Source organism: Physcomitrium patens, chromosome 9, assembly GCF_059467195.1.
Source record: "Physcomitrium patens ecotype Gransden chromosome 9, ASM5946719v1, whole genome shotgun sequence".
NCBI lineage: Eukaryota > Viridiplantae > Streptophyta > Bryopsida > Funariales > Funariaceae > Physcomitrium > Physcomitrium patens.
Genome location: NC_143418.1, coordinates 13122172 through 13133670, shown reverse-complemented (window position 1 = coordinate 13133670; position 11499 = coordinate 13122172). Strand labels below are relative to the sequence as shown.

The 11499-nt window shown below is 40.5% G+C and overlaps 2 protein-coding genes across 5 annotated transcripts; one reads left to right on the top strand and one right to left on the bottom strand.

The window, feature by feature from the left end:
* Positions 1-3597: 3597 nt before the first annotated feature.
* On the top strand, positions 3598-8092 carry LOC112286743 (developmentally-regulated G protein 2). Of its 3 annotated transcripts, none has more exons than XM_024528950.3 (12): positions 3598-3658; positions 3959-4088; positions 4347-4414; positions 4556-4632; positions 4952-5132; positions 5335-5391; positions 5845-5919; positions 6231-6350; positions 6477-6647; positions 6857-6970; positions 7267-7437; positions 7623-8092. In XM_024528950.3, exons 2-12 carry the CDS (start codon positions 4019-4021, stop codon positions 7719-7721), a joined length of 1203 nt encoding a protein of 400 aa, XP_024384718.1. In that variant the 5' UTR covers positions 3598-3658; positions 3959-4018; the 3' UTR covers positions 7722-8092. The 3 variants fall into 3 exon arrangements, with proteins under 3 accessions (XP_024384718.1, XP_024384719.1, XP_024384720.1); XM_024528951.3 differs by having other exon boundaries at positions 3943-4088; XM_024528952.3 differs by having other exon boundaries at positions 3598-3809.
* A 70-nt stretch (positions 8093-8162) lies between these two features.
* Positions 8163-11293, bottom strand: LOC112286744 (uncharacterized). 2 transcript variants are annotated; one of them, XM_024528953.3, is made up of 5 exons: positions 11070-11293; positions 10753-10783; positions 9766-9856; positions 9338-9615; positions 8163-9060 (listed from the first exon to the last, which is right to left on the bottom strand). In XM_024528953.3, exons 2-5 carry the CDS (start codon positions 10759-10761, stop codon positions 8797-8799), a joined length of 642 nt encoding a protein of 213 aa, XP_024384721.1. In that variant the 5' UTR covers positions 10762-10783; positions 11070-11293; the 3' UTR covers positions 8163-8796. The 2 variants fall into 2 exon arrangements, with proteins under 2 accessions (XP_024384721.1, XP_073392198.1); XM_073536097.2 differs by having other exon boundaries at positions 10753-10786; positions 11070-11212.
* Positions 11294-11499: the final 206 nt, after the last annotated feature.

The window sequence follows — 11499 nt, the reverse complement described above, 5'->3', positions numbered from 1 at the left end:
AAACTAATCTCTATTTCACTGTTTAACTCGGAGAACAAGGTTGTTTAAGTGCTGATGAACAGTGACCGCTGAGCAAGATCTAATCCAGACAGGTAACAGAAAAAGGTAACGTGGCAACGCAGAAAGTGGGAGCGCAGACCCTATTACAGTGATAATAGAACAGGGGCTAACGATGTGTCAACAATAATTTATTTCTTTGATTCAATCACAGGCGTTTCATGAAATCATTCCTAATTTGCCTCCAGTCTATCACCGACGACCACAATGAAAGTATTCACCACTTCATCACCCTGAAGGCTAGTTTTTGTGTTGAAGATTACTCTTTTTCAAATTCAGGATTATTGAAGAATCGTGATGCTCGAGGCATTGTTTAGGCGATAGTAGTTGGAATCTGTGAACGGATTTCCATTGTGTTCGCTTCGTAGCTCTTGCATGAAAAATGAATGCAGCTGTGTGTTACCATGCACTGGTGGCTTGTGTTAGGAAACAAGAAATGCCAAACTGCAATAGGGTGTGTGATGTTATCAATCCAGGAGTGTAACGGTTTCATATGATGTCCTGCATTTTGATTTGCCTGAAATTCGTGGGATGGCACTATGAATCCTCTTTTTGCTTCACAAAATCACTGCAAAAGCCACCAAGTCTGAAAGACGTTAGAATACAGCTTGAAAAAGCGAGTTCTATCGAAAACAATGTGAAGGCTCGAACATGATACTTCTTCACCTTATGGCAGGACCATCATCGTGCACAATGTGTACCACCGTAGGCGAGTTCTATCCAGGGTATCCTAGTTGCTATTAATATACAAAAGCATACTGCAGAGTCTTCTCATCGTTTTATTGCACTGATTCTTCAGCGTTCAGTTGCACATAACGTAAGAAGGGATTTGACAGGTAATTTTGAATATCTCAGAAGTCCTTCGCTGTCAGGATACTCCTCTTCCGACTCTTAAAGTCCCAGTTCTAAATTATTTACATCAATGGAGGATTGTATATTGACTCCAACACGGCGTTTTTGTGTGGAAATAACTGCACAGTGTGAAGTATCACAAATAACAATGTTACAATTCAGTGATTGCTTCTTCTGTGTGCGACAACATTTGTGGTAGCGATTACCAATTTGACTCAAATTCTAGACCTCCGTCCAAAGCAATATACTCAAGCTAGAGATACTTGTCAAATTGTGCCTGCTGCTCTACAAGCATGATATTCCTGTTGTCAAACCATCAACTAAAGTTTGCTCTCCTTGTCATCGAATCCCACTGAATAAAGCCAGGTGGGAGCTGACGTCAAGATGCCCTAGTTATGTTCATCTCGTATGTTCATCATGAGTTGGACACTAGTATGAACTTATAGATTTCCAATTGAAATGAAAAGCAGAGAAGCTACTGAAGGCTTCGTAGGCAGAGATATATTGGCAAGTCAGCTTTGGCGACCAGAAATCCAAATCGGAATCGCCACAAGTTTGCAAGAGCGTGTTATACTTGAAATGTTAGAGAAAAGCTCAACATCCATCCGTCAAGTTTTTGATGCAGCAGAACTCCAAGATTTCTGAGATGGTTAAGTTGTGTCAGGAACATGCTGAGAAGCTCTAAGAATCTCATGCATTCGCAGGCAATGATGATGCCAGAAACATGAATATGAATTTGGTGCACGCAACAACTGCAACATGTGGTGGTTGCCTTTTATGCTGTAAGTCTGTGGCGCATACTCGGACTTTTGACATCTATAAAGAAGTTTTGAGAAGTTTGAAGATGGGGTGTTTGTTGGAGGAAAAGAGAATCTCCGTGTGTTCACCAATATGGGGGTGGGAAAGCTGAGCCTTCGACATTAGATCTTTTGGCAAACTTGTGAAACTTCGGGAGATGAATGTCTGCAGTTATTAAATCCTGGAAAAATGTGCTAGAATCTGTTGAAAATTTACAAAATAGTTATAGAGTGTGTCATTCAGCTGTCGTTCGACACCAATGAAGCTTCCAAACTCTTTCAATGCATTATCAAAGATGGTGATGCTTTATGTTGCTCCGAAAGCTTTGCCTGGGACTGTGGATAAAGCTTTTCAGCACTCAGCTAACAAAGCTTCACAAACTGATGCTGTCATTGTGCATACACCAGGATGGGTTGTATGAATTTTTGGGGTGTTGTAATTGGCCCACTAACTGAGTATGTACCTTAAAGTATGGGGATTTTTTTTTAAGGATTTGGTTGTTAAAGATGGGTCTTCCTTGAAAGAACCTCCTGACTCTTCAGAAAACTTGGTTCATCTGTATGATAACAGGACACTTGGTTTATCTGTATGGTTTTCTAAGGATTCACCATCATTTATTACGTGAATAGACCTTGGAATTATTTTAAGAAGTCAATCAATTCAATGTAACAATTTGAATCTGCTGTATAGGTAGTTTAATGTGTATACTTGAGTGCATAGAAGTTCTGAAAAAAGTAAATATAAAAAATAAAGATAACCAGCTCAAAAGTTAAAACGACATCACACATGCAGTTGACAGATGCATTCATATTAAATATAAAATAAATTTGTTAAAAATTCTGTTTGCAGTGTGATATATAAATTTGAGCAGTTTCAATTTGATTTTGTTACATTGTTTTTGAGAAGAGCCTGAAGAATGTAAATGTAGCGGATTTAAATATTCACTTGTTAATCTTGAGTTGATTCATCACTCAATTTAAATAACCAACTTGTAAGTGTCTTCCAAATATGATATGGTTTTGATTCTATCATAATCATAGTTGTTGGAAGAAAACAAAACTAAAAAATTTAAGTTATAATCAATAAATAATACTAAAGTAAATAAATTAAATGTATTCAATTTTAATATGCACTTCTTTTTTTGGTATATTATTAAAAACATGGCAAAATAAAAAAAAAATTTAATATTTAAATTCACATAAATCATTAAATAATAATATACATAATAAATACTATAGTTATAAATTCATATAATTTTTTAAAATAAAATTTATAATTAGTTAAATTTATATAATATCAATAAAAATTTTAAAATTTAAAATATGTATGTCATGAAGAGAACTGATTTAATGGATACAATTTTGGTAATTTATAATTTTATAACTAAAGATAGAAAATCTATTATTATTTTAATAAAAAAAATTGAAATCTGGTTCCAATTTTTGACTACTACCAATTCTTTTTTAAAATAAAATTCTATTTATATTTAAATAAAACATTGCAGAAACATATAACATTGTATTGACAACAAAAACATATGTATTTTTGTCAAAGCATTTAAAATATATATGCATGTATGTATGTACTATTTATTTCAATGTAACTATATAATCTAAAAATGCTTAATTATCATGAATTTCCATAACAATAATCACAAAATATAATGTTTGTTCCAAGTAGCATTTGTTGTATTGGGGTTGTGGGATAAGACCAGCTCAAGAGCAAAGCACGAGCCGCGGCTATAGGATAGCATATTCCAACGAATGCGAGAACATGCGAGACGGTCAGGAATCGCACGGTGGAAGGGGGTGGGGCGGATACCAGTGAGCTCCAAACCCTAATTCTGCGATTCAAGGACTGTGAGCTCTCATCGGTCTGTAGAAGGGCTTTTTCTATCCCACCATCGCCAGCCCCGCCATGGACTCATCTTGTTGACCGAATCGACCTGAATGTAACGCTCACACGATGCCCCTTTTTTGTTCAATGCACCGAGAGTTTGCAGCCTTTGTGAATTTGTGAATTGAGTCTACATTCCGGCTGCCGATTGCAGTGTCGATCGGGTTCGACGATTGTCGTAGATGTGGGCTTGCTTACGCTTTCTGGTGGGGTTTGTTTGAGCATTCTAGGGCTTTTTAGGGAATGTGATCTGCATTCCTATGCGTTTCGAATTTGAGTGCAGTGGTTGAAACCTGCTGGACCGCAGATGAGATGATGACTTTGATTGGAACTCTGTAGCTTATTAATTTTGCAGGTACAAGGAACAGCCCGAATCACATAGGTTTAATTCCTTTGGGGAGATAAGCCCGTCAGGATGGGGATCGTCGAGAGGATTAAGGAAATTGAGTTCGAGATGGCTCGAACTCAGAAGAACAAAGCCACCGGTGCGGCTATTCCCTATCTCGTTGATGCGAGGTTTAATAATTAGGGACTGAAACCGTGACGATCTTTCTCCTTGTGGCACTGTTAGAAAGTGTTGTTCGCTTGGAATGGATAGTGTACGCTATCTAGAATTACTATTCCCTTATTGAAGTATTACCTTTATTAATCATGATCTATACTGAGTAGGTAGTGGGCGTACAGTTGTGCTTTATTATTTTGCGTAATGGTGGATGCTGATTTCGAGACATGTTTGTTTCTAGAGTATCATCTGGGTCAGCTGAAAGCAAAAATCGCCAAGCTTAGGACTCAGTTGCTGGAGCCACCGAAGGTTTTTAATCCTACCTTCGCACTTAGTGTCAATGCTATCCTTTTAGGATTTCGTCGAAGTGCTGTTATGAATGATTTTTTTATTGGTGGAAATTGTCCGTCAGAGGAATTCTAACGTCCTCTTATACATCTTGACTTGTAGGGTTCTAGTGCAGCTGGAGACGGGTTTGAGGTTACAAAATTCGGCCACGGTCGCGTTGCTCTTATTGGTTTTCCAAGGTGTGGTTTTTTAATGCGGATTATGTCAGCTGAAAACAGTTTTTCCTTGGGCAGTATTATACCAATTCTGGATGAATCAATTCATGTAGTTTGAATATTCAATATTTCATTCCATCTTTACCAGTATGAGGCTTAATAATTTTGAACCAACCTCAGAGGACGGCGTAGAACACCACGGATTAATGCCTGCCTTTCATATGGTGTTTGGGTGATAGTGGCTGCCATGTGATGTCTAGCCGTCTAGGATATAGTCGTACTCCTATGGACACCATTCACTTGGGGAACGTATTTACTTAGACATACTGACTGGACTTTGCAGTGTGGGAAAGTCAACTCTGTTGACTCTGCTAACGGGCACACAATCTGAAGCTGCTGCATATGAGTTTACGACGCTGACTTGTATTCCTGGCATTATCCATTATAATGATGCTAAGATTCAGCTTCTGGATCTTCCTGGTATTATCGAAGGTGCTTCTGAGGGAAAAGGCCGTGGACGGCAGGCATGCATTTGAAACCCCGAGTTCTTGCACTTGCATATCAGTCACATTGTTGAGTCCGTTGTCACGAGCAATGATATGACGTAATTCATGATACCTGAATTTGGCTATGCAAGTGCCCTTGATAAAACCCAGACCGCATTTGAAGAATGGCTTCTTATGTCATAACAACTTTTCTGAGGAACGTTTACATCTTGGTTTTCAGGTTATTGCTGTGGCAAAATCTTCTGATGTTGTATTGATGGTTCTTGATGCGTCTAAGGTACATATTCGAACCTTATGGTCTGTGTATGAAGGTGATTTTGCTTGCTTGTGTTGAAAGTTTGAATTACAGGCACAGCCTCAGGAATCTTCAACCCTTGTTAGCACTAGGAATACAGCATAGAATTGTCATTTTGTCGTGTTAGAGTGACTGAAATCATCGAGAATTATACGTCTTACTATGTATGGTGGTTGGAGAAGCCTAGAGATAGTTCGTATGCTTTATATCGCTCTTCCTTCCAAGATTTTCAAAAGGGTTTCAATTTTGGATATATGTTAGTTCTGCAGCTCTTCTCACTCTGTTTTTTGAGTTTTGAGTGAGGTTTGCATCAGCTGATTTTCAATCAACTCTGTCAATACACTTTGTGTTCATTTCTCCTTGGAGAAGGTTTTGTATTGATGTTTTCTGATGGAGGCAAGCAGTTACAAGACGATCGTTTATGTATTGCAACAGAGTGAAGGCCACAGGCAGATTCTGACGAGGGAATTAGAAGCTGTAGGACTACGACTCAATAAGAAGCCTCCACAGGTTTGCATGCTACGTTAGCTATATTGATCATTTACATCTTTCAGGAGCTCTGTGGACTTCAGCATTTGGAAGTCAGTCACATTTATTCCATACGTTGTGGTTGCCTTAAAAACCTTCGGGAGCTTTATATTGTGAATAGAACATGGAAGTACAACTATTTTATCTAACACATATCAATTACTTTATTATATTGTGATTAGAACATGGAAGTACAACTATTTCATCCAACACATATCAATTACTTAAAGCATTGTCTCGGAAATGTTGTAATTAGTGTTGGGTTTCGTTTTTTTTTTTTTTTTTTTTGACAGATCTACTTTAAGAGGAAAAAAACTGGAGGAATCTCCTTCAACAGTACTATGCAATTGACACACGTGGATGAGAAGCTCTGCTATCAAATTTTACACGAATACAAAATTCATAATGCTGAGGTAGTCTTCGTGTTTAAGTTAGCTTTTTTGCACTACAGATTTCCCACTAGAGAGGCTTATGACTGGTTATTCTCATTCATTGAAGCATTCTTCTTGTAGATAACTCAACAAACCCTGACATTGCAGGTACTATTTAGGGAAGATGCGACAGTGGATGATTTGATTGATGTGATTGAAGGAAATCGAAAGTACATCAAGTGTGTGTACGTGTACAACAAGATCGATGTTATTGGTATCGACGATGTTGATCACCTATCTCGTCAACCTAATTCTATCGTCATCAGTTGTAATCTTCAGGTATTCAATTAAATTCTTCTTTGAATTTTGAGGTGTTGAAACTTCGAGCAGAGATGAATTTACGCTATTTACATTTCTTTTCAGTTATGGAGGGTATGGAACTGGATTGAGCAAGGGATGTTCCATGTAGGACAGGCTTGCTGCAATATAGCTTCCATCGAAGGCGATTCTTTTATAGAGACGGTTTTATAATTTCTGATTTTGTGCAGCTCAACCTCGATAGATTACTGGCTAGAATGTGGGATGAAATGGGACTTGTCCGTGTATATACTAAACCTCAAGGTCAACAACCCGATTTCTCAGAACCTGTGGTTTTGTCTACTGTAAGCATCATGCCAGCCACTCTTTTTCCTTTTATTCCCGTTTAAACTGATGGCGTGAAAGGTATCCATATCACACTTAGTTGCACTGTGAAATGAGTTGTTTTGGACAGAAAAAATAAATACTTATTTATTCTCTTTTGTGTATCAATAGCATGTTAAAACTCATCAGGGATATTAAGCACCGCACTCGAAGTCCATTGCGTCATTGGCGGACCTTTCACGGCAAGTCATGGTATTAGGATTTAGATTTTTGTGAAATTACACAAGGTTTGAAGTCTGGCTTGTTCCAATTGTAGGATAGAGGAGGCTGCTCTGTGGAAGATTTCTGTAATCACATCCATCGCAGTTTATTGAGGGATATCAAGTATGTGCTGGTGTGGGGCACAAGCGCTAAGCATTATCCACAACGATGTGGCACACAACACATCCTTCAGGACGAAGACGTTGTTCAGATTGTGAAGAAAAAGGTACATGCTGTTTCTGCTTTTCATTGATTGGGCACTCTTGTGTTGGCTGCATTGTTGCCTCCGTTTAGACTGTACACGATGAACTAGTATAAAGTATGCACTTCAGATTCAAGATTGAGATGGTGTTGGCAACATGGTATGGTGATATTTATTGATTTCAATTGTGGGCCATGTGTACCCTGCAGGAAAAGGAAGAAGATGGTGGAAGAGGCCGTTTCAAGTCGCACACAACTGGTCCTGTGCGAATTGCTGATAGAGAGAAGAAGGCTCCCCTTAAACAGTAATAATCGAGGTTATATTATTTAGTAGGCTTGAAGACAGCATTTTCCTCTTTGGAACCAAATTCTATGCCTTCAATGTTCAGTATGGCTGCAGTCATCAGGGCAGGCTTTGCCAAGGGAAGTGATGAGCCATACGTGACTGTCTTCATATGATCGATGGTTGTCAGTGAAATTCTAGAATATGAAGTTTCTATTCCGTGCGCAGAAAGTCGATTTGGAGTAATGATGGCTTCTGTGTAAATCCGTATTAACTTGCTGCTTGTTCGTGTTAAGCGTCTTATTAGAGATTAGGCAAATGCACCACGTTTTGTGTTTCTATGCTATTATACCATATTGACCATGAATATGACAATCATTGGTATGTTATGCCTGTACCTCACTTCTCCAGTGACTTGTACAATTTATTTATGCTTACAGAAGTATCTGACTCGCTTGAGACGCATGTCATGTTGGGTTTTCTGTAACTATCTTGCTGCCCGTTTGTAATGGACCAAGTTGTACAGGGGAAAGTTCATGACGCTTGAAGCATCCACAATTGTAAATGGAAATGCTATCTATCATCCGTACCATCACAGCAAGCAGACTTTATCCAGCAACCTAGCGCATCCTGATACTAAACAGATCCCTGTACAAAGCTTGAATCGGCAGATATCCTCATCCGGTGTAGGTGTAAGTCACTGATCAGCCAGAACCCAAATATGAAAACCGCACCTACTCATCATTTCCAAACGAATAATGAAGTTTCTATCATTGTTCTGGATGAGTACAGCCACCATTCCGTGCGGAGTCTCTCATGAAGCTGGTGATTTAAACCTTAAAGAACAAAAACTCCATCCTCTTGGTCCTGCACACCTCCAACCCCACCGCTAACATCTGCTGCCTACTTACTATGTCTGAGCGTTACCAATGTTCACAGATTCCAGAGCACTCAGGCCGACACAAAAATATTCCTACAGGTTGATTGCTATGATCAAGTTTGGGCAGTGATCGGACGGGATCCTTCACCTTCGGCTTCCAGGAATGGTGGCAAAGAGGTTGAGTATACAAGTTGTTCAAGGTCGATTGGTTGCCTGCTTGGTCAATAGTAGTAGTATCTGGTGTAGTCTTGGCCGAGCACAAAGGTGACGGGGTAGAGTTCTTCAGGCTTTTTAGGAGCTGGGGGTTGCGGGGGATCCCTGGGCTTAGGTGGTGGATTTTTCTCCTGTTCCTTCTTAGGCTCCTCCTCCTTCGATTCTTCCTTCTTTTCATCATCCTTTTTCTCTCCACCACCCCCTCCACTTTTCTTCTTCTTCTTGCCTCCGCCTCCTCCTCCATCAGTAGGCTTGTCCTCTCCCAGCTTTTCCTGAGTCATCCATTCATACTAACTCAGCTCTCTTCACGACAGCAGAACTCAGCTATGAGTAAAATCTCAACATTTTATGACTTCTAAACTGTGGAAATCGTAATGACTTCAAAAACAGGTGAGGAAATGCATGGAAGTTATGTGGAGATTTCGTTCAGGAGTAATGCATACCATGTCTATGCAGTGGTATGACGGGAAGAAAATAACAAAATAACATGTCTATTTGATGCACATTGTCTCAAGAATGTATTGCTACTGCTGCAATATTGGTGCATACCTCTTTCTTCTCTTCCTTCTTTTCTTCTTTCTTCTCCTCCTTCTCTTCTTTCTTCTCCTCCTTCTCTTCTTTCTTCTCCTCCTTCTTCTCTTCCTTCTTTGCTTCTTTTTTATCCTCTTTCTTGGGCTCCTCCTTTTTGGCAGGGGGTGGCGGAGGCGGTGGCACGAGCTCAGTTTGTTTTCCCGTTTTCTTGATGCGTCTGTACACGCTCTCTGGGGTGACATTTCCAGTCACTGTCACCAACTGTCCATGGAAGTCCACCTTGTAGGACGTAACACCTGTTTTAAGAAGCCAATCAACAACAAGGATAATTAAAACGATTACAAATGCATACACTAGTCGCATGCTTTGACTTTGAACACCACCAAAATAGTTGCTTACTGTAACGGTATATTGAACTGAAGCAGAAGAGGTGGAGATGCACACACCAGGAACCTTGGCGCAAGCTCTTTTCACAGTTTGCGCACATCCCTCGCAGTGCATCATCACCCGAAGGACCACCGTCTTCAGCTCCACTGTCTGCACCATCAATCAATATTTATATCCAGGGAGAAATGTCAGCGTTCACAACTGGGATTTTAGCAGTTTTCCGGGTAGAGTACGAATATAGGCAATGCTTGCAAGTTACGCTCCTTGAATGTGTCACAATTGACTTCCTATCAGCTCAGATGTTATCCATCGAGGAGCACATTTTGCGGATGATTTCGAGCTACTGGGTGTAGAATTAAATGCGGGACATTGTTCAAATTCTCGTATCGATGAACCAGGAGGCACCTCCGAGCTATCCACACAACCTAATGGACCTTTGATCTGGGACAGAAATCAGAGACTCCTGGAGCCTTCGGGAGTTCCCTCAAATCAAGACAAACCATCAAAGCAGTGAATCGTAAGACTGCAAAAGCTGTGTGCAAGCATACTGAACTCTTAGTGGCTTTCGTATTTCGTCGAAATGATAATATCGATGGACAGAGATTGCGAGTTCCATGTTTGCGGAATGGAGTGAAAAAATGGACAATTCCCGGGAAGGAGAATGCCTCCGGGACAGAAAGGTAGGAGAATGAGAGCTACAAATTATTCTTTTTGTTTTGGACGATAATATGACTTGTAATCTGCTACATTCAGAGCCGATGGTTCTTGACAGTTGTGTACACATATATTACTTTAACCTCTTGAAATTGGCAACCTCACGGTGTGGAATGATTGTGCTACGCCATAGTCTACAATTTAAGACAGCTTTTTCTTGACACCACATGACTCGGCCCTCAAACAGAGCACTCCTGCATCGACAGTTCACCAATCATGCCACCCACATGCGAAGAGGAGTGCAGGGTGGTTTCTGATTAATTGACTGAACACAATGGAGGATCCATTACAAGAGCAGCAAGTGACGAGTCAAGATCCGAAGAAAACGGTACCTCAGGCATCTTAGCAACTTAACAAGCTACGCTGCTTCACCACGACGCCAGCCACAACCCCGTCAATGTCACCAGGTCATTAATCAACCTTCACACAGCAATCTCGACAAAGCCTCAAAAAACACCTCTCATCACCTTCCCAAGAACACTTCCCTTGCATCAACCAAGCCTAGAAAACCAGTAGGCTAGAGAGCTAGCAATCACAACCGAGGTAAATAAATAAATAAATAAAACTCTTCTGTTGATCAACCAACATCAGCTGACTCGATGATTGCAACACGACTAGACATGAAAAGGGACAGGAATTAGGACTTAACGGGGCTCGAGGCTTGCAAGGAAAGCATTAGTCCTTAAAATTTCTTAAGATGAGTAAAAAGTCGGAAGACTAAGCTGGTAGGCCTGGCCGCTTGATCCTTCCTCTTTCAGACTGTGATGGGGCGCTGGCCGACGACGTGGGCTGGCGACGAGCCAAGAAATACTATCACTCCCCTCTACCAGTCAAGTGACATAGCCACCATCTGGACCCACACTCTCTTCTTCTTCCCTCTCTCCGCCTCCCCAGCCTCACCAGCCAGTCAGTAGCCGTGACAAGGTGTGGGCCACTCCGTTGGAAAGCAGAACGGCAGCTGTGGTCGCGGGCAAAACGACGAAGACAACGACTGGGTCATCGTTGCTGCTGCAATTCATTACAGTGATGGCACTGCTGCAATTGTTCAGCTGCTTGTCCTTCACAATGCTTGCACTTGA

Excerpts from the sequence above, each read along its gene's own strand:
- LOC112286743 (XM_024528950.3), top strand. The coding sequence starts at position 4,019 with ATGGGGATCGTCGAGAGGATTAAGGAAATTGAGTTCGAGATGGCTCGA. Across the intron at positions 4,633-4,951 it reads GCTCTTATTGGTTTTCCAAG|TGTGGGAAAGTCAACTCTGT; the intron begins GTGTGGTTTTTT and ends TGGACTTTGCAG. Across the intron at positions 5,392-5,844 it reads TGGTTCTTGATGCGTCTAAG|AGTGAAGGCCACAGGCAGAT; the intron begins GTACATATTCGA and ends GTATTGCAACAG.
- LOC112286744 (XM_024528953.3), bottom strand. Across the intron at positions 9,616-9,765 it reads AGCTTGCGCCAAGGTTCCTG|GTGTTACGTCCTACAAGGTG; the intron begins GTGTGTGCATCT and ends TTCTTAAAACAG. Across the intron at positions 9,061-9,337 it reads AGAAGGAAGAGAAGAAAGAG|GAAAAGCTGGGAGAGGACAA; the intron begins GTATGCACCAAT and ends TGGATGACTCAG.